Raw genomic sequence first — 22315 nt, 5'->3', positions numbered from 1 at the left:
AAATTTTAATTTTTGAAATCTTTCTGAATCTTCACTGTGTTGCTTTTCTTTTTTAGAACCAGAGAAAACTCATAAACTTGCTTGAATCCTTTTCAAATTATTATTGATTAGGTCCCATTTGTTTATTTTTGTTTTTATTTGCATTACACTAGGAGATAGATCCGAAAAGATACTTCTGCAATATATATCAAAGAGTGTTCTGCCTGTGTTTTCCTCTAGGAGTTTTATATTATCCAGTCTTACATTTAAGCCTTTAATCCATTTTGAGTTTATTTTTGTGTATGGTGTTAAGAGAATGTTCTAATTTCATTATTTTACATGTAGCTGTCCAGTTTTCCCAGTACCAGTTATTGAAGAGACTGTCTTTTCTTCATTGGATATTCTTGTCTCTTTTCTCATAGATTAATTGATCTCAGGTGCATGGGTTTGTTTCTGGGCTTTCTGTCCTGTTCTGTTGATCTATATTTCTGTCTCTGTGCCAGTACCATTCTGTTTTGATTAGTGTGAAACTATAAAGTTTCGTAGTATCGTCTGAAGTCAAGGAGCCTGATTCCTCCAGGTCTGTTTTTCTTTCTCAAGATTGCTTTGACTATTCAGAGCCTTTTGTGTTTCCATACAAATTTTAAAATTTTTCTTCTAGTTCTGTGAAAAATGCCATTGGTAATTTGATAGGGATTGCATTGAATCTGTATTTTGCCTTGAGTACTACAGTCATTTTAACAGTATTTATTCTTCCAGTCTAAGAACATGAAATACCTTTCCATTTGTTTCTGTCATCTTCAGATTCTTTCATCTGCATCTTACAGTTGTCTGGGCCTTTGCTTCCTTTGCTAGATTTATTCCTAGATATTTTATCCTTTTTGATGCACTGGTAAATGAAATTATTTTTTAAATTCTTCTTTTTGATCTTTCATTGTTAGTATATAGAAATAAAACATTTTTAAAAATTAATTTTTTGTTCTGTAACTTTACCGAATTCATTGATGAGTTCTAGTAGTTTTCTGGTAGCATCTTTAGGATTTACTATGTATCATATCATGTCATATGCAGACACTGACAGTTTTATTTTTCTGTTCCAGTGTGGATTTTTATATTTCTTTTTCCTCTCTGATTGCTGTGGCTAGGGCTTCCAAAACTATGTTGAATAAAAGTAGTGAGAGTGAGCCTCCTTGTCTTGTTTGATCTTAGAGGAAATGCTTTCAGCTTTTCACCGTCGAATGTGATGTTAGCTGTGTGTTTGTCATGTACAATGGAATAGTCAGTTCAGTTCAGTTGCTCAGTCATATCCGAATCTTTGCAACTCCATGAACTGCAACAGACCAGGCTTACCTGTCCATCACCAACTCCTGGAGCCTACTTAAACTCATGTCCTTCACATTGGTGATGCCATCCAACCATCTCATCCTCTGTCGTCCCCTTCTCCTCCCGCCCTCAATCTTTCCCAGCATCAGGGTCTTTTCCAGTGAGTCGGTTCTTCGCATCAGATGGCTAAAGTATTGGAGTTTCAGCTTCAGCAGAGTTTCATGGCTTGCTCCTTGGAAGAAAAGCAATGACTATGGTTTTTCCAGTAGTCATGTATGGATGTGAGAGTTTGACTATAAAGAAAGCTGAGCACCCAAGAATTGACACTTTTGAACTATAATGTTGGAGAAGACTCTTGAGAGTCCCTTGAACTGTATGGAGACCCAACCAGTCCATCCTAAAGGAAATCAGTCCTGAATATTCATTGGAAGGGCTGATGCTAAAGCTGAAACTCCAATACTTTGGCCACCTGATGTGAAGAACTGACTCATTGGAAAAGACCCTGATGCTGGGAAAGATTGAAGGCAGGAGGAGAAGGGGATGAGGATGAGATGGTTGGATGGCATCACCAACACGACAGACATGAGTTTGATTAGGCTCCAGGAATTGGTGATGGACTGGGAAGCCTGGCGTGCTGCAGTTCGTGGGGTCACAGAGTCAGACACGACTGAGCGACTGATCTGAACTGAATATTCCATAAAAAAGAATCCAGTAATGCCATTTGCAGCAATATGGATGAACTTAAAGATTATCCTATTAAGTGAAGTAAGCCAGACAAAGACAGTTATCATATTATATCACTTATATGTGAAAGCCAAGGGAAAAAAAAGATACAAATGCACTTATTTACAAAACAGAAATAGGCCCACAGACACCGGAAACAGACGGTTCCCAAAGAGGGAAAGAGTAGGGGAGGGATAAATTAATTAGGAGATTGGGATTAGCATGTACACACTAGTTTGTATGAAATATGTACCATCAGGGACCTACTGTATAGCACAGGGAACTATCCTCAGTATTTCATTAAACCTATAAGGGAGAAGAATCTGGAAAAGAAGATATATAGAGGGATTTATAGAGATACAGATATATAAATAAAACTACATCACTGTACTGTACACCTGAAACTAACATGACATTGTTATATTTAAATTATACACACACACACACACACACACACACACACACACACATTATTAAAAGGAATTGGCCAGGATGTGGTATTCTTAAGTCAACCTTTTTAACAAACGTGCTCCAATAAAACTGTTTTCAGTGCCAAGAAATATTACCCTGAAACAAGGCAATTTTTATTTCATGTTGTATCTACTTTTGGAATGACTCATGTTATTCTTCTTCCTAATTTTAATTGGAGAAAACAAATAACAAAATAATGAATGACATATTCTAAGCTTTTCTTTGGTTTAGGCTAATAACAATTGTTTAACATTGCTTTTTTTAAAATAGAAGTATACTTTATTTACAGTGTTGTGTTAGTTTCTGCTGTACAGCAAAGTGACTCTGTTATATATATATGTATATAAACATTATTTTGTATATTATTTTTCATTTTGGTTTTATCACAAGATATTGGCTATAGTTCCCTGTGCTATTAGGACTCTGTCGTTTATCCATTCTTTATATACTAGTTTATCTCTTAACATAGCCCTTAATATTTGAAAATAAATGGCGGTTTGTCATTTTCTTTGGGCATAAAGAATGCCCCATATTATGTAAATAAGAAGATGGATCTGCTGTGACTAAGGTTGTGGCCTAAACTTTGTGTTGTGTTTTTGTAGTATATTTACATAGTGGCCGTGAATAGAAGTTATAGAGTTGACACAGCATTCCACATCTCCAGGCCCAAATATTGTTGTTCGGTCACTAAGTCATCTCCAACCCTTTGTGACCCCATGGACTGCAGCACACCAGTCTTCCCTGTCCTTCACTATCTCCTTGAGCTTGCTCAAACTGTCCATTGAGTCAGTGATGCCATCCTATTGTCTCATTCTCTGCTGCCCTCTTCTTCTGCCTTCAGTCTTTCCCAGCATCAGGGTCTTTTTCAATGAGTCGGCTCTTCACATCAGGTGGCCAAAGTATTGGAGCTTCAGCTTCAGCATCAGACTCTTTTCAGACAGCAGTAAATGTTCATATTTCATAAAGAAGCCAGCATATCTTTTGGGCCACCAAAAATCATCACAGGGCTGTCTTTCCTAGGTTGCCTTTTACTTGCTTGGAATTCTTAGTCCTTGACAGATAGTTATAAACAATAAAGGGGCCAAATAGTTAAGTTATTCTACTTAACTATTCTAGTCTCCAAGCTACTCTAGGTTGTCCTACTGTAGAACTAATTAGCCCCTTTCTCTTCTCCATCAGCTTTACTTCTCTTCCTCCACTGTCCCTCTGCACAGAATTTTTATGTGGAAATAGTCTTATCAGCATGAAGCATTACATGGTATAATGAAGAATAGACAGACTCTGGAGTCAGATCTGAGCTTAAGTCTCTGCTTTTTACTTTGTAACTATGGTATCATGGGCCAAATAGTTATAACAGCCTTAATTAAATGTTAATACTACTATGCAGGGTAGGATTTGTTGGCTGCTAAAAGTACATCTGTTCATTAAGTGCCCTGCACAAAGAAAGCACTTAGTTAATATCAATGGGTTGGATTTCTTTTCTTTTTCTTTTATTTTTGTGGTTATTATTGTTTTGACTACACGTTACCCTCCTTAATTCAGTTCAGTTCAGTCGCTCAGTGGTGTCCAACTCTTTGTGACCCCATGAATCGCAGCACGCCAGGCCTCCCTGTCCATCACCAACTCCCGAAGTTCACTCAGACTCATGTCCATCGAGTCCGTGATACCATCCAGCCATCTCATCCTCTGTCCTCCCCTTCTCCTCCTGCCCCCAATCCCTCCCAGCATCAGAGTCTTTTCCAATGAGTCAACTCTTCGCATACTGAGCTTTAAATCCCTGTGTCTGTGTCACTTTGGGTTCTAAGAATCTATGATCTATTCATTTTACTTGGTCATTTTTTTTTTCCACCCTAAGTCCAGACTTCATCCTGGTTAATTTTCGCCCAGCCTGTCAAGATTCTCTTTGGACCCGGATTTGGCTGCTTACTTAGTCTTTTTCCTTTAACACCGTGTCACATCTGAGGTTGATGTGTAAAAGATACGTATCTTTATCTAAATCATTGAAGAAATATCAAACAGGTTAGAGAATAGTCCAGTTTAGCCCTGTATTAATGTTCCCAGGTATTCTACTTATGTTATCTTTTTCTCAAAGGGACTCTAATTCCTTGGGATCAGAGACCATAGTAAATGCATTATTTGTTAATCATACGATGTCTTAATAAGTATCATTTCCATATATGAATGAATGAATTTTCTGAGACACTGAAGTAAAACAGTAAAAGAACACACTATATCAAATACTTGACTCTGTGGACTTAAAATATGATTACATCTCAGTCCTAGATGAATAAGGGCCTGATTTAGACCAGTCTGTTAGCTCGACTTAAGGCAGTATTTTTGTATTCCATCTTTCAGTTTCTGTGAATCTTATATCTGTAACTGCTTTACTTAGAAGGTCAAAGGGAATGCTGGAACTGTATTCTTGGTTTTTGTCCTTATCACAGTTTTAAAATCACAGCACCCCCATTTTAATCTATGGTGAAAAATAAATTCTTCCCACTGCTGTGGCCTTTATAAACTATACCCATTTATTCGTGTCAAACAAATTAATTAAGTTCCCTTTTTTCTTATTTAGAGTATATACATTTATCTATCCATAAATCAGTCTCAGGTAAAACAGTAGTTACTAAATACAGTAAAAGTAAATAAATTTAGAATGACGTGAGTTAGAGCTTGGCTGACTAGGAAAATCACAGATTTATTATCCGAAGGAAGATAAAAATAAACTTGTGCAGTTTATCTACTTGGCCATACTGCATTTACTTGATACTTTGAAGTTGGTGAGGGGACAGAACTTAACATTTATTGAGCGCACCCTCAGTGACAGTCGCAGGGCCCGAGGCTTAGCATGGTTTCCCTTGTTTACCCCTCACCGTAGCATCAGGATTGCGAGCAGTCGTGTTTGGGACATGACTACAACCTGAGAGAGAGCCATGATACCCTTTCTCAGAGAGTGTGTATTCTTTCCAGATGACAGAATGTTCAGAATTACTCTCCCACGATTATTGAGGTTTCATCCCTAGAGGCTTTCTGTTCCTTTCTCTTGGTCTTGTGATACTCACAGGGTGGCAACTGATGCAGTTCATTTATAGTGGAAAAGGTGTACCCTGATGGATGCCAGAAGCAGGTAAATGACGTTGGGCTTCCGATTCTGATACCCAGGGAAACTGTTCTCTAGGGATTCCCTTTTTGGGATCACTTGTATGGACATAGGAATGGGATTCCCACATCTCAGAGCCGTTAGAAATAGACCTTGTCCTTAGGGAACTTACAGTAATGGAAAATGAAATGGGTAAATCTCTAAGTATCACTAATATTAGCCTGCCTGTGTTACCTTTGTGGAACAGCCAGCCTGGTGATATACATAAGCTCTTCATAAAAGGAATGCTTTGCTACATATCTGATGTCTGCAAACTTAGTTTCCCTTTGTTTCCTCCGACGCGTGGCTTCATGTGCCTGGCCTGAGCTTGCTGCTTGCTCCCCTCTCTTGCTTGAGTGCCTTGTCTGTCCTCTTTGGAGCTCACCTACTGTTGGATCTTTGCTTTTCTCTTCGGTTTACAACACAGTCTAAACTGTTAATCCTCTCTTTACCATGAGTTTCCTTCCATGTTACCATTTTCTCTTTTCTTGGCTTGTCATATGCACCTCAACTCCATTGCTGTTTGTTGTGTCCTCCCTTTTTCTGGGTGTTATGATGTTACATGTTCTAGGCTTTACACCTATGCCTCTTCTAAGCTGCTGTATTTTATGCCATGAGATGTTTCCCTCAATAACCACAGCTGGTTAAACCAAGACTGAACATTTGACTCAAAAGCAGCCAATCTTACAGTTTTAAAACTCAGCCCAAAAAGTTAAACTGGGCCAGTCAAGATTGTCTCTCAGGAATTTGCAGTTGGAAAACCGTAAAACTCCAACCCATTGTGTGTGTGTGTGTGTGTGTGTGTGTGTGTGTGTGTGTTTAAATTTGAAAAATCATGCAGAGTAACTTCTGGGATGGTCATTACAGGGTTGTGTTCACTCCAAGTTTAGCAGGACTAATGGAGGCCAGTTGTGGGGGGAAGGAGGAGACTGGAGCTTCATGAGAGATGAGGGGGCTGGAAATGAGAGGAGGCCCAGTCCACAGAGCTGGCATTGTTCCTGCCCTCCTGAAGTCTGGTAGCTTATTTTCTCCTGGATTCACGTGAACGTTCCCAACAGCTTTACAGTAAATGCCTCTTTTTACTTGAAATATTTTGAGTGAATTTCTGTCCCTTCTAACCTAGATTCTGATACTTTTAAATACAAATATTAAAAGATTTTTTTAAACTCCAGATTGAGTTGAAAATATTGGACTATGTAATAGAGCCTTCCTTGCAACCTCATAGCAGTTTTTCTACAATCTTCCATATCAAGAAAGAATGAATGAATGCTCAAAGTTTAAAGCAGAAATAAAGAGAGAAAGCACATTCTACATGTTCTCTAGGGTATCATTCTTTATGAACATTAAATGTTTCTACAAGCTCAGACTGACTGAAGTTTCCTTTTTCCTCTTAACCTTCATTTGGAAAACTTGTATAGAGAATTAAATACTTTAAACGTTCTGTACCTGGATGCTAACGTAAGGTACTCTAGAGTGCAGATCTCACTTTCAGGATCAAAGATTAGAGAACATATTGTTCTTTAGTAAAATACATGAATTCTATAAGAGCAAGTAACAACACCACTCATGTGCTTTATAGTCCTCAAATGTTAACTTCTTGGTGGCCCTTGGGTCACACAGAGTGGTTTCCTCATTATTAACCTTATAATTAGGGTTTAGTTTGAATCCCAGTAACATTGTCTTATTTTCATAAAAACTAAAAAATATATTTCTTAGCCTCTGTTTTCTCTGACTTGAGCATAATGGACCATAGTCCAACTTTTTAATATAGAATACGTTTGTTCATGATGAACTTGATCATTTCACTGGTTGTCTTCTGAAATTAGAACCAGTTGCTTTCATGCATTGGAAAAGGAAATGGTAACCTATTCCAGTGTTCTTGCCTGGAAAATCTCAGGGACGGGGGAGCCTGGTGGGCTGCTGTCTATAGGGTCGCATAGAGTCGGACACGACTGAAGCGACTTAGCAGCAGCAACAGCAGCAGCCTGTTTTGAAGTTGAGATTAAGATGTTTAGAAGGTGAGAAGATTGCAAGAGCAGTTACTCCTACCAGCTCCCCACTCAAATCCTGACAGCCTGATGCAGCTCAGAATGTTAATCCTATACTACAAAATAAAGCTTTATGATATTTTTAAGAACTGAGTAATTTGCCTTTGTTTTAAGACTCAGTAGTGCAGTTTCAACTGCTAGGCGAAAGATAAAACATTTGTAAAAAAACAAAAGATTTTTTTGTTGCCATTTTTATAGTACTCAAAAGAAGAAAGAAAAGCATTGACTTATTTCAGTCTGAGCTTTTATGAAATTGCAGTTTTGTTCTTCTCAAGGAAAGCACACAGTATCTCCATATTACTATACATCTATCCCAACACATGACATAGTCATACACCTGATGCAAGTTTCAGAGCCCTGCCTCGTCCTGTGCCTACCTCTGTCTTTCCCAATAAGAAATGCAAAACTTCGTTCTAGGTGGGCTGGTTGTATTACCAGAATTACACTGGTGCATTCCGGATTCATGTTTTCTGATAAAGTTTGCAATTCTAAACTTTTTTTCTTAGTCACTCTATGTTAAGGCATTTTCTTTCCATGTAGAATGTTCTCAAGTAATAGTTCATTGGTTGAACATTTTTGGTTACCTGTTTACTTAAGAAAATCTTTCACTTGGACTATCACTGTTAGATCACTTCCTGGGATGTTACTAACAACTTATTTGAGGCTCTAACTTTCTTGCTCTTTCCTTTACACTAATGCCTTCTCCAGGGAATCATTTTCATGAAGCCTAGCTATTGATTCAGAGATTGGGTTGTTGCCTTACTGAAAATCAAAATTCATATAAATATTTCTCAGCATGACATTTGAGTTAATATAAATACAAATCTCTCTCCATTTTTCAAATTTATGCATTCCAGCAAAAATTATTGTAAAGCTAATTTCTGTTAAGTGAATCCTATTTTCTTATTAATTTCCTTCATAAAATCAGCAGTGTATTTCCGTAAGGAAAATGTCACTGACCTAAACAATTGATGTAGAATTTGTGACCAAGTCCTCTGGGGTTCTAGACAGTGTAACACAGCAGTCTTGCTGTGAAAACACTCTGTAGCACTTTCAGAATTGTGAACTATATAGGTCTTTGCTAACTCTGTAACCTCTTTTGTCTTGTCACCTTCTGAGACTTGGATTCTTGAGAAACACCTAAGTAGGATGAAGATTACAATGTCATATTTTGCAAATATATACACAGTCTAACACATAATGTATTTTAGGCTAAAATTTACCTCTGTGTTCAACCATACACTTTTGCTTATTTCATGTGCTAGCAAGATAATGCTCAAACTCATTCAAGCTAGGCTTCAACAGTATGTTAACTGAAAACTTCCAGATGTACAAGCTGGATTTAGAAAAGGCAGAGAAACCAGAGATCAAATTGCCAACATCCATTGGTTCATAGAAAAAGCAAGGGAATTCCAAAAAACCATCTTCCTCTGCTTCATTGACTGTGCTAACGCCTTTGACTATGTAGATCACTACAAACTGTGGAAAATTCTTAAAGAGATGGGAATACCAGACTACCTTACCTGTCTCCTGAGAAACCCATATGCAGATCAAGAAGCAACAGTTAGAACCGGACATGTAACAACAGACTGGTTCCAAACAGGGAAAGGAGTATGACAAGGCTGTGTATTGTCACCCTACTTATTTAACTTCTATGCAAAGTACATCATTTGAAGTGCTGGGCTGAATGACTTGCAAGCTGGAATCAAGATTGCTGGGAGAAATATCAACAACCTCAGATATGCAGAGGATACTACTCTAATGGCATAAAGCGAAGAGGAACTAAAGAGCCTCTTGATGAAAGTGAAAGAGGTGAGTGAAAAAGCTGGCTTCATTCAGAAAGCAAATATCATGGCATCTGGTTCCATCACTTCATGGCAAATAGATGGGGGAAAAGTGAAAACAGTAATATATTTTATTTTTTTGGACTCCGAAATCACTATGGATGGTAACTGCAGTCAGGAAATTAAAAGATGCTTGCTGCTTGGAAGGAAAGCTATGACAAACCTAGACAGTGTTGTAAAAAGTAGAGACATCACTTTGCTGACAAAGATCCATATAGTCAAAGCTGTGGTTTTTCCAGTAGTCGTGTATAGATGTGAGAGTTGGACTGTAAAAAAGGCAGAGCGCTGAAGAATTGATGCTTTTGGACTGTGATGTTGGAGAAGACTCTTGAGAATTCCTTGGACATCGAGGAGATCAAACCAATCAATCCTAAAGGAAATCAACCTTGAATATTAATTGGAAGGACTAATGCTGAAGCTTAAGCTCCAATACTTTGGCCACCTGATTCGAAGAGCAAATCATTGGAAAAGACCCTGATGCTGGGAAAGATTGAGGGCAAGAGGAGAAGGGAGAGGCCAAGAATGAGATGGTTAGATGGCATCATCAACTCAATGGCCATGAGTTTGAGCAAGTTCCAGAAGATGGTGAAGGACAAGGAAGCCTGGTGTGCTGCAGTCCATGGAGTTGCAAAGAGGCAGACACGACTTAGTGACTGAACAACAATAAACATATTCGCTTTCTCATTTGATTAGTTCTAGGACTCAAGCCAGGATCTGTATTTAGAATTAGAGACAAGGGACTATAATGCACTAATGAATTAAACCCAGCTGGGATTCAGAATCAGAGCATTAGAGTTCAAATACCAGCTTTGCCAATGTTTAATGTGAGACCTGTCTTGAAGACCTTATTGTGCTGTAGGATTTTTCATCTGGGGAATGGGGAAAAGATTTCTATCTTGCAGGGTTGTTATGAAGGTGAAATGCTAACATATATGAAAGGGCTTTGTGAATTGTCACACTCTAGCGTGGGATCCTAATGGCCCTGGTCACAATGCCCTGCACAGTGCATGATGTGTAACATTCCTTGACCCATTAAATACCTCTGCCCCCAGTCTTTGTGACAACCAAATTTGTTATTACACATTTCCACACACACCTGGGGAATTGGTTCCATTGGTTGTGTGCTGAGCAGTAGTTGTGAAAATAAAACTGTGTCCATAACTGTCAGCAGGCTCATTCATTAAAAAGTGAACTAAACAGGGGAAGAGGTAATTTGGTGCTAAGTATAACTATACAAGTTTGCGCCAAGTGCAGAGACAGTGAAAAGGATGGCGTCATTAACAGCCAGAGAAAGACAGAGTCTTTCCTATAGGTTTTAAAAGATAGATTCAGAGTTTGTCCAATTAACAAGTCTTCCTCAGCAGAGAGCACAGCATGTGCAAGAACATGGAGTCCTGAAATAACAGGGTACACTTTTCGGAAGGTGTAAACATTTTAATATTATTAGGACACTGTCAGTACAGTATGAAAAATAATTAAGTTCGAGTGATTTGGACAAAATGACTAATTCAGGGAAAGGTCAGAGATATTCATTCCTTTTTTTTCCTACATTTTGTAGAAAGTTAGTATCTTTTTCATTCCTCATCTTTCTGTTATTGTCTCATCTTTCTATTACCTTAATTTAAGCCCTCACTGCTTATGCTGTTTTACCTAAAGAGGAATTCACTCATTTAATATATACTTTTATTGCCATGTGGTTAGCACTTTGTTTAGTATTGTGAGTGAAGGATGAGTGAGAGAGAGAGAAAACCTTTACAAAGAAGTTGTAATGAGTCCCTGCAAAACACTTGGCATTGTCAGAAATATAAGAGTAATAAAGCTATTTTATATTAATCAATATATTACATTTATTTAACAGAGTCTTTGACACATGTTTATCAGTTTGTCACATTATATAAATGAAGAAACTAAGGCTTAAAAACACTGAATGATTTATCGTCTCTTATCACATTGGCAGCTAGGACTGAGCATTCTATTCTGGTATTCTTCCTTCTCTATCTTATTGCCTACATGGATGGTATCACCCAAGAGGGAGGTTTTCAGTCTGGTAAAGAGCCAAAGGGGGACAAGAAGAATGATCTAACAGAAGTTCAGAAAGATGAACCAAAACCGCTTGTAACTATTTGTATGTATGAGACAAAATATTCAGAGAAGATCTAGCAATGAAGTCTACAAAAGCAGTACAACATTTCTGTGTTACCTTCAATACCCTTTTCATGATTTAAATCAGGTGGTAAATATAGAGTAAATTCATCATAAGGCTTATTTCCCATCAATACCAGATATAGATATAGAGGTGGAAACCACATACCACCTTATGTGTCTGCTGCATTACAGCCTCTCATTAAGTGTTAATCAAATGTTATTTGCTGGTGTGGGTGAAGTTTAGGATACAATCCATTGTTAATAAACAATTCCTTATTTCTAGGCAGGATTATTGTAATATAATTCTAAATAGCTATTTTTAGATCAAGATTTACTAAAAGTAAATAACTTTCCTTGAGATAACGAAAGTTTAAAAAGTTTTTTTGAAAGCTCATTAGCCGTGTATGTGTGTATATGTGTGTGAGTTGTGTGCTCAGTCGTGTCCAACTCTTTGTGACCCTATCGACTGTAGCCCATGAGGCACCTCTGTCCGTGGGATTTTCCCAGCAAGAATACTGGAGTGGGTTGCCATAGTGATTGATAAATACTCTTCTCCATTTGACATATTGAGGCATTTTGTTTGTCTCAAAAGGCAGCACAGAAATGGTTACAGTTGACAGCTGTTATACCACTAATAAGATTAAAGTAAAGAAATTAGTTGTGTCGACTTTAATCTGCTGTTTAACACTGCAAGCCACCTGGGTCTCTTCTCCAGAGCCTACGTGTTTAATTGTGACTTTAAAATTATATAACCAGATCCTACTTAAGAACATATCTAAAGACTAGCTAATCATAACTGTCTTTTTATTAGACAAGACAGAGTTTAACACTAGACTTCAAATTAATGTTTTAATTTTATGCTCATCCTAATTTTTAAATGTATTTTTGTAATCTTTGCAACAAAACACCATCTCAGTGGGAGGTTAATTTTAGGAAACACAGGAAGTCTAATTAGGTTGTACTTAAAATATATGTGATTTCTCATTTAAAATTAGAGTATGTCTCTGTGGAATAATTAAACTGCTTATTCTAATTATAACAGATTCACCAGCTTAACAAGAACCTTTGAAATAACTCATCTAGTTGAAGATTTCTTTCTCCTGCTCTGAGGCATCATTATACTTAAGAAAATCCCTGAATTAAAAAATTGATTTTAGTGTTTTTAAAATGTTACATTGTAGAATATGATATGCAGTGTAGCAATCATTTGTAATTGTTACGTTGAGTTTTGATGCAAACTGATGTGTAGAAGGCGCATAATTTACATTTGCGTAGCAAAGACTGGTTGGTCGACAGCACTATTAGCATCCTTCTCTGCCCCAGTCTTGAGCTTTTATTTCCATTTCCTGGATGTTGGCTCCTCAGCCATCCTCACCCAGCCTAAGTGTTCTAGCGTCAGAAAGGAGGGAGTCAGAGGTGGAGAAGGCTGTGTGAATTTATGCTAACCATCACAGTGCCAGTGGGGAGAAGTTTTCCTTTTTACCTGCAGCTCACACTGATTCAAATGTCCACTGCAAAAAGATACCCCGAAATTCTGTCACAAATCCACCTTCTCTGTAGTCAGCAAAAATATTAAAATGGAATCATCTGTTTATTGTTAAATTTTCTGCATCATTTATCTGTCCCCAGATTTCTCGCCAAAAAACATTTTCTTCTTCTTTTTTGAAAGTTTTATTTATTTTAGTTTTTGATTCTGGGTCTCTGATGCTGGCGGGCTTTCTCTTGTTGCAGAGATCGGGGGCTTCTCTTGTTGCGAAGCACAGGCTCTCGGGGGGCAGGCTTCAGTAGTCGAGGTTCCCGGGCTCTAGAGCACAGGCTTAGCAGTTGTGACCCACGGGCTTAGTTGTTCCACAGCAGTTGACATCTTCCTGGACCAGGAATCAAACCCGTGTCTTCTGCCTTGGCAGGCCGACTCTTTACCACTGAGCCACCAGGGAAGCCTGGAGAAGGCATTCTGTTATTAACCAAGACTTGCTTATCTAATTGTACTAGTTCAGTATTTGAATTTTGTTATTCTCCGTGTCAAAGAGAGGAAAGAGGACTGTTATGTAGAAGAGTTTGAAGGAAAAATCCTTTTGAGTCCTGAAATATCAGTACGAAATTAACGAGATACTTTTAGCTAGGGGGATGGGGCTCCCACCCCTCTTCATTCTAATGATTGTTTAAAAGTAGAAAATGTGGCTAATGAATGTATTTGTATGTTCCACAGTTATTTCTTGTATGTTCTGCTTGAAACAAGGAAGACAGTTGTCCCTTCATGTAGACGTCCCTGTGCCCAGCCAGCTCTGTGCTACATGCTATGAGGACTCCACAAAGGATGAATCGGGCAAGGACCTGAACTGGAAGTCACTCGAGCAGTTGTATAGTGGAGTTTTCAGTGCTTGGACACTAGTCTGTTTTTAGCCTTTAAAACTGGCACATGCAGCTTTGACGTGGGCCAGTCCATTGCGTGAGCAGCCACTTGCTCGGTGGGTGCAGTTCAGTTCACTTCAGTCGCTCAGTCGTGTCCGACTCTTTGCGACCCCATGAATCACAGCACGCCAGGCCTCCTTGTCCATCACCAACTCCCGGAGTTTACCCAAACTCATCTCCATCAAGTCGGTGATGCCATCTAGCCATCTCATCCTCTGTCGTCCCCTTCTCCTCCTGTCCCCAGTCCCTCCCAGAGTCTTTTCCAATGAGTCAACTCTTTGCAAGCATGTTAGAATTCTAGCTGCAGTTGCCTCTCCCTAGTTCAGATAATTCTTTTTGATAGTATCTAAACAAATTGTTTTAGTTTGCAGCTTTATAATGACAAAGCATAATTTGAAAATGGTGAATATAAACTATATACCATTTATTAGATGCTTAATGCAAACAAAATGTACTTGGAGATTATAATATGTTTGGGAGCTCTAGTTTTAATATTCATTTCACCCCTCCCTAGGAAACTGGTATTACTCCAGGTCTGTGTGTTCTGGTTCAGTCCAGATAATCTTTCCTTAAACCATATCATTAGCTAACCATCCTCTGTGATTTGTAGTATTCTGTCCTTTCCTACACTTATTCACATCAAGCCAGTTCTTTCTTCCATGAGGGCTGAAGCAATAATTTACAAAAATTCCCAGTTTCTCTTTGCAGCTGTATTGTTGTGACTCTGTTACTTGGCACAGGATTTTGCTCCACAGGAACATAAAGCCTTCACTCACCTCCATGTATATAAGTGATATGCCATCTATTATGAGTAAATGCTTAAGGCAAACCAAAGGCATTTGTAAATTATAATTTATAAGGGTTCTGGTTTTAAACTGCCAATGGCAGTTGTTTTTAAATGTCTGCTTTCTTGACACTGGTATCGGAAATGGATTTGTGAACAGTGTTTTCTGAAAAGCCGTAGTCGCTATGAACCGCGTAAGGTTATAAACTTACGTACTTCCTAAGTGATATTATCAAGTCCTCTTCGGCTGTAGCTCTCCAGGGCTTTTCTGTTTAACTAGTTCATAACATCTTAGATACTAATCTTAATGTCTGAGGTATACTATACTTGCATTCAAATAATGTTCTTCTTGGATTAAAAAAAAACAAACCCACCTTCGTGATGCCTTTTCTGTCCTCTGTTTTTCAGAGAAAACATTTTCAGTGAGAAAACCTACTGATACAAGATTCACTCATGTATTCATGATTATCTGGGGCAGAAAGCCTTTATCTCTAGCCCCAACCACAGTGTACTTTTGACGGAATGGACAGTAAGATTTTACTGTCTTCTCAGAAGATACTTTTAAAATCCGGGGCTTTCTGTTTGATGTTAAAAAGTGCTTCCAGTCATTTGGGTTTTAAATTACAAGGAAAGCTACTTGGGCAGACCACCCAAGCTGGGTTCAAAGACGTGATCGTTCTAAGACAGGTGCTCTTCAAATAGAGGTTGTCTTTCAAACAAGTTCTACTGAGTGGACAAGTTTTTCCTGACCCCTGGGATTTTTTATACTCCCCCCGCCCATTTTTTCTCATCAGAAACCAGTTTCTTTGTGGAAGTTTTCTCGGGAAAGTTTTGTAAGCATAAGACTATAGATGTAACATTCCGCACTTCACTAGTAAATGCAGTGTCTTTAATGTAAAGCGCAGAGGGCGTTAGGACAATAATCCCACACCCTGTGCCGTTTGCTTTTTCATGTGTAGATTTACTTATGCCCTGGGGTATTCCACAAAAGAGTTTAGATAGGCTGTAGGGTTTTCATTGACTAAGAAAAAAGAGAGATTAGAAATCAAGGCTATAAAAATGATAGATCAGAATCAAAGGGAAAAGAGGATACAATTATAGAACTATAAATTCCACATGTCATTCTAAATATAGCACCCTCATTTTTGAAACTTCGAGAGATCTACAGTTGTATATATTAGTCCCACTGTACAGCTGCAATGCATAAAGCAGTGTGTTATTGGCTCTATATATTACAGAACTTACATAAATTATCAACTAGACTGGAAAGCCGGGAACACATCCTGTGTATATAGTTATAGTAAAGGTGGCGTTTCAAACCAGTAGAGAGAAGGTGAATTATTCAAGACTTTCTTGGGTAGGAGAGGGAATTTAGGCTTCTGCTTCATGCCACACATCAAAATAAATTTTCAATGATTTGATAGTAAATTATAAAACCATAACATTACCACACACAGTGATGATTAAATAAGCGCAAATGGCTAGATACAAACATGTAGGTACCTCATCTCATGGTAAAGGATAACTTTTTAAAGGAAAAAGGGACAGGAAGAGAAAATAAATCACAAAGAATTGTTTGACTACATAAAATTGTTTAGCTTCAGTATATAAAAAATGCCTTAAAAATAATGAGCAAAATTATTGGCAGTAGATAAACTGAAAAAAATATTAACAACATGTATTAACCCTTTGTTATAGATATATAATGAGAAAATCCTTATAAATCATTAAGAAAAAGAGAAAAATCTTCAACAAAAATTTTTAAATAGAGGATAAGAATAATTAACAAAAAGATAAGTGTAAATGGCTACTTATGTCATACCTTACCCCACAATCAATTTCATATCTTGTATTTAAATGTAAAATCTATGAAAATACCAGAAGTATTTAAATTTAAATTTACCAGAAGTAAATTTAAAAGAATATTTTTGTAATGCTGAAGTAGAAGGTTCTTCTAAGTCTGACACAGTATCCAGATATACTAAAGGGAAAGTTTGACAGATTTTATCAAATAAAAATGAAACCATTCTTTATGACAAAAAGCAAAAAATTTAGATAAGCAGCATACAGGAAAATTTATTTGCTGTATATGATGGTGGTCCAGCGGTTAAGAATCTGCCTTGCAATGCAGGGGACATGGGTTCAAGTCTCTCACTGGGAACTAAGACCTCACATACCATGCCAGCACACTGCAAATACTAAGCCCGAGTGTAGCCTTTACTGACCCCACACTCTTCAGGGTCCACACACCACAACTTGAGAGTCTGTGCACCACCACAAAGAGCCCACATACTGTAACTAAGACCTATTGCAGCCAATAAACAAATTAAAAGGTTAATACCTTTGTTATTGGTAAAGTGCCTTATAAATCAATAAGAAAAAGACAAATCCCCCCCCCATAGAAAAAATGGGTAAACAGTTCACAGTGATAATTTAAAAAAATATAAATATACATTGCTAATCATGACGTGAAAAGTCCTTAATCACACTAGCAATTAAAGAAATGCAGCCTTTAACATTTTTAGCTGTCAGATCAGTAACAGATTTTAAAAATGAAAGTATCTGATGTTAGTGAAAACATGGATGAACTTTTTCTGGGAGTATAAATTGATTTATTTCTGGAGGGCAATTTGAATTCTGCAGTGTCTATCAAAAATCTTAAAGTAAATCTTCACATCCTTTGAACCAAATTATTATTACTGAAAATTTACTCTCAGGAAGCAGAAGGATTTGTTCAGTACAGCTGTTGTGAACGTTGGTTGTGCAGTTGAGCACCTCCTGTATTTATGGAGTTCCCAGGCACATAGTGTGGCCCTCCCTCTGTAGTGCATGAGCACACCAGGTGTCTGCTTCCCAGCACTCTGTGTCTAGGATATAAACTTGTGACCTAGGCTTCACAGCCCAGCATACCCACTCCAGACTTTTACTCTGAGGCTAATAAACTAAGAAGCAAGGACATCCCAAACTCTATTCCTTTGACAATTGCAGGCAGCTGCGTCTGTTGTCCAAGGTCATAGTGTGAGTTCAAGCTGTGACATATGGTGCCCGGAGTTTTTGTTTTGTTTTGTTTTGTTTTAGCAGATCAGGTTCATGGTGTGTGATTTGGATATTGGTCCATGCAGTATAACTTTGATGCCTGTGTTTTCTAAATTCTATGATATACCCAAAGCTTGTCAGTTAATTTCCTTCCTGTTTAAATCAACCAGAGCTTTCTTCCCCTGGCTTATAACTAAGAACTCTGAATATTAAAACAGTGTTGCTTCATTATGTTGAAAATTAGATACAATAGTAAGGAATTGATTGATGTAAAATTTTACATACATTGGATGATCCTGTTCCTTCTTTTAAAAGCTACAGTATTTCTTAGTTTAAGCAGTTTAATCAGAAAAGGAATTTAAAATAAGAAATTGGATGCTTACAAATCTGTTGGAAAAGGTTGCAGACCTCTTTATTGACTCCAGAACAATACCAAACGTATCCACTGGGGGCACTGCTCCCTCTGAGGCCAAAAAAGTTAGGAAGGAAGGAAGAAGCTAATGCCACACACAACTTTCTCTCACACTCAGGAAACCACAACGGATAAGGGAAGCTGCAGATAAGAGATTAGGAAATCAAATCAAATAGTACAAGTTACCCCACTGGTTCTTGACACAGAGAATCTGGAAAAGGGAACCTGAGTCTACTGCAGGGAAGCCTCACATTTCCAAACCTTGCTTGATGACAGCAACAGCCAACCTTGCTTGATGACAGCCAACAGCAAAAGATGGCCTTGGCTCACTTCACCCTTCAAATCTTGTATGATACCATTTGTGTAGGGGGAACACTCTTGCATATGCACAGACTCCTGGAAGGATATGTGCACTAGTAACCATGGTGATTTCTAAGGTAGGGAACTGAGGGGCTGGAGGACATAAGTCAGGGGGAGGCACTTTTCACCATACTTCTTGGTGTGTGTTGTATTAAGGTCATCACTCCTAGTCAGAAAGTTCCCGAGTTAAATTGTATTAGTGTTAAAGCTCAGGAGTTTTTACTGTACTCCAAGGGAACACACCCCCAGGTCTCTGAGGAGTATTCCAAGGCTCTTTGAGAGGAGAACAGAGTAGGTCTCTGGGTCTACTTCTGCTTCAGTCAGAGCAACTCTGATTTTATCTGTTCTTTAGTTTAAGCTTTTGAAAAAGATTTCATTAGCTTTTAAGCTTCTGAGTAAGAAAATAAGAAAGCTGCTTTTGTAAAAAATTGAAGACTGGTGTTATGGAAGAATATTAAATGTCATGGAGAAATATTCATTTTACATATATTAACTAAGTGAATATTTCTGAGATGAGAAGACTGGAAGTACAAGTACCAAATCACCTCTTCATAGTTTTTTACTGTTTATTTATACTCTCTTTCTCACAGTTATTACAATTATCTTGAAAATTATAATCACAATTACATCTTATTTTTTTAACTGAAAAGAAAAGCACTTTTGCTAAATCTAAATACGTTAGCTAATAAATGGAATAGTGCTGAATTGCATTTGTGGGGGATTTGTTAGGTAGAACCTCCAACTGATGTGTCGTAAATGAGTTACACATAGGCCAAGATTTCCTGTACAGTCCTCAGGGGTTAAGTCAGGCTGGAGCTAAGCCTCCTCCTGCTCCCTTCAACTTAGAGTCCTTTCATTGTTCATGCCAGTATACCATGTAAAAATTTACGAAGCATGGTGCTTTATTGTTCTGGAAATTACACCTTTCATAGCATGCTTTAATTTGATTTGATTTTTAACTGCTTTAATTGTGACTTATTCACAATAAGAATAATAAGATTAATAACTCTAAGGAAGCCTATCATTATGAATTATTTAACCATGTGCCAGGCACCATCCTAAGTACTTTGCATCTATTATTTCATTTAATTCTGATGATGACCATGTGAAGCTTAGGTATTATTATCTCAGTTTTACAGATAAGAAATTGGATGCTAAGATATAAAAGAGTAACTTGCTAAAACCTCAAATGACAGAACTAGGTTTCTAACCTAGTATCTTATTCCAGTATCTCTCCTCTTAACCAACATACTCTAATGCTTAAGTTTCAGGAACCTATCATTATGTTGAAGCAAGTACCACTATATCAGACAAACAGATGATTACAACAGGGGCTGTCTTTACCATCTTTCTCCCACTAGAGCATCAGCTCCATGAGAACAGAGAGCTTGTCTGTCTTGTCTACCTAGCACAATGCCTGGAAAATCATAGGGAATTAATGAACAAATGAATACTTACATGTTGATTCTTAGACCCATGCTTCTCAACTCTGCCTGTACATCAGAATTGCTCATAGAGCTTTTGAAACATGCAGAATGTCTAGAGCCCTCCCACTCCCACTAGCATCTCCAGGGGAGGAATTCAGGCAAGTCTGTATCTTTAAAAATATACAGATGATACTGGTGCTTTGTCAAACTCTAGAGCCCCTATTCCAGAGCAGTGGTCTGGAATTTTGTTTAAAAAAAGTGAAATTCGTTAAAACACACATTGCTGGACTCCACCCCCAAAGTTTCTAGTGTTTAGTACATCTGGGGTGAAGTCTGAGAATTTGCATTTCTGAAAGTTCCCAGGTGATATTGATGCTACTGGTCCATGGTTCACACTTTAAGAATTATTGTTTTAGAGGATTGGTTGTAAGGGACTAAATCAAAACATTTGTACATAGGACTTAAGCAGGGGATTTAGTAAGGCCAGAATCAACATTGATCACTCAGGCAGTGCAGGTTAATTACAGTTTTCAAAGCACTCACAAGAATGCCCGTTGAGTTTGTTGCCCCAAAAGTTTCTTTGAAAAAAATGGGATATGATTTTTTAATCCCAAGGAAAAAGAAAAAAAAAAAAAAGCACATTTCTTTGATGGGTTTGACCTGAGACTGTTTGACTCTGTAGGTCCTGCCCTGCTGAGGCACTCTGGGTCTGTCCATACAATCTCTGAGCAGGTGCGGTGCTCACTCCCCAGACCTCTGCAGTTCTTGTCTCACAAGGGAAAGCCTGTAGTTTTTCTTCGTGTGTGCTCCTTTCCTCCATCATCTGCCCTTGTCAACCAGGAGACCTGGCAACAGGAGCTTTGGCACACTCTTATTTTCTGGATACTATTCAAAAATTCTAGATCCCAAAATTCCTGGGTAACATCTAATGTTAGATTATTAAGACATTGTCAGTATACTGGTAAGTACATTTCCATTGCTTGTTGCTGCATTAATAAGAGGCAAGAATTAGTTTCTAATGAGCACTAGGCTGTGGATAAAAATTAAAAGCTTTTATATCTAGCCGATGAACCTTGCACCTAGTAATATTTGGCTTGGTTTTTTAAGATTGATTTCTATCCCATGCTTGCTGCTTTTATACCATTCATTTTGCACATTTCACATTGTTTAGAGAAGAACTGCACAAGTTTTATAAATGGTGTTTTTCTCCTTGTGTTAGGTCTCTTTGCAATGCAATCAATGTTTACAACCTCACCTGCAATAACTGTTCAGAAAACTGCACTGATGTTCTGTTTAGTAACAAGATTACCTTCTTAATGGACCTCCTCATACACCAGTTGACGGTATGTAATATTATTGCTTTGAATTAGAAGCAGTTAAGATTTGAAAAATATACCCTATGGAGAAAACTAAAAGAAGCCATCTTATTTATTCTCCAGATTGAAAAAAAAAGTGAAGATGATTGGTAGAGTAAAATAGGAACTGACAGAAAAACCTCTTCGTTTGAAAATCTTATAGTGCATTCTCCTAAGTCCCAGTATTTGATGGATAATGTACTTGTAGCACTTGCCGAGACCACAGATTTCCACGGTTAGACTGGGACTTTGGAATGAGTTAGGCTCAAAGCCGTATCTCTGAGGTCATAGAAATTAGTCTCATAACCTCTCGTGCCAGCTCAGTTTAAAGGGTCAGTTTATGTTTAACTTGGTAAGAAACATAAAGAAAGGGAAGTAATGCCTCAGTGATGAGGCAGGGTGAATGGTGGGAGAAGATACTAAAGAAATTGGATTTTTTTAAAAAAGGTCAATTTAAGACAGACTTTTTGAGGGCTCTTGATGTATTTTTTGAAGCAAGAAACTCCTCTGTCACAAAGGGGCAAACCTATTATATTTTTGAAATAGGAACAAGCAGCCAATTGTAGCCTTAAATTTTACTTCAGTTCACAGATGTTGAAAGAGGTAAGCTCAGTATAATATCCAAAGGTTTAAGTCTGTCAACTGCAGCCTCCAGAACACAGCCCTGGGACCAGAAGTTTCCTGGTCAAGTTTCTGAGCCCCTGAGGTATTGGCACAAAATCACTCTCAAGCTGCAAGTTTATAACACAGGAGATTTATTTTTCAGAACCGATTTATTTTACTCAGCACGTAGTTCTAATAGCTTTTCCCTAAACTGTGAGCCTTTTGCTCCCTTTCCTTCTCCATCTGGTTAATTT

At 37.9% G+C, this 22315-nt stretch overlaps 1 protein-coding gene across 1 annotated transcript in view; it reads left to right on the top strand.

Moving 5' to 3' along the window:
- Positions 1–22315, top strand: part of SCAPER (S-phase cyclin A associated protein in the ER) — a 365239-nt gene that overhangs the window by 227916 nt on the left and 115008 nt on the right. The window contains exon 24 of the mRNA XM_068991091.1: positions 21323–21446. Within this exon, the coding sequence (XP_068847192.1) occupies positions 21323–21446 (124 nt within the window). The remainder of the gene's footprint in view (positions 1–21322; positions 21447–22315) is intronic.

Source organism: Capricornis sumatraensis, chromosome 19 (genome assembly GCF_032405125.1).
Source record: "Capricornis sumatraensis isolate serow.1 chromosome 19, serow.2, whole genome shotgun sequence".
NCBI classification, from domain to species: Eukaryota; Metazoa; Chordata; class Mammalia; order Artiodactyla; family Bovidae; genus Capricornis; species Capricornis sumatraensis.
The sequence above is the reverse complement of the archived record's forward strand: the minus strand, read 5'-3'. Positions and strand labels throughout refer to the sequence as shown.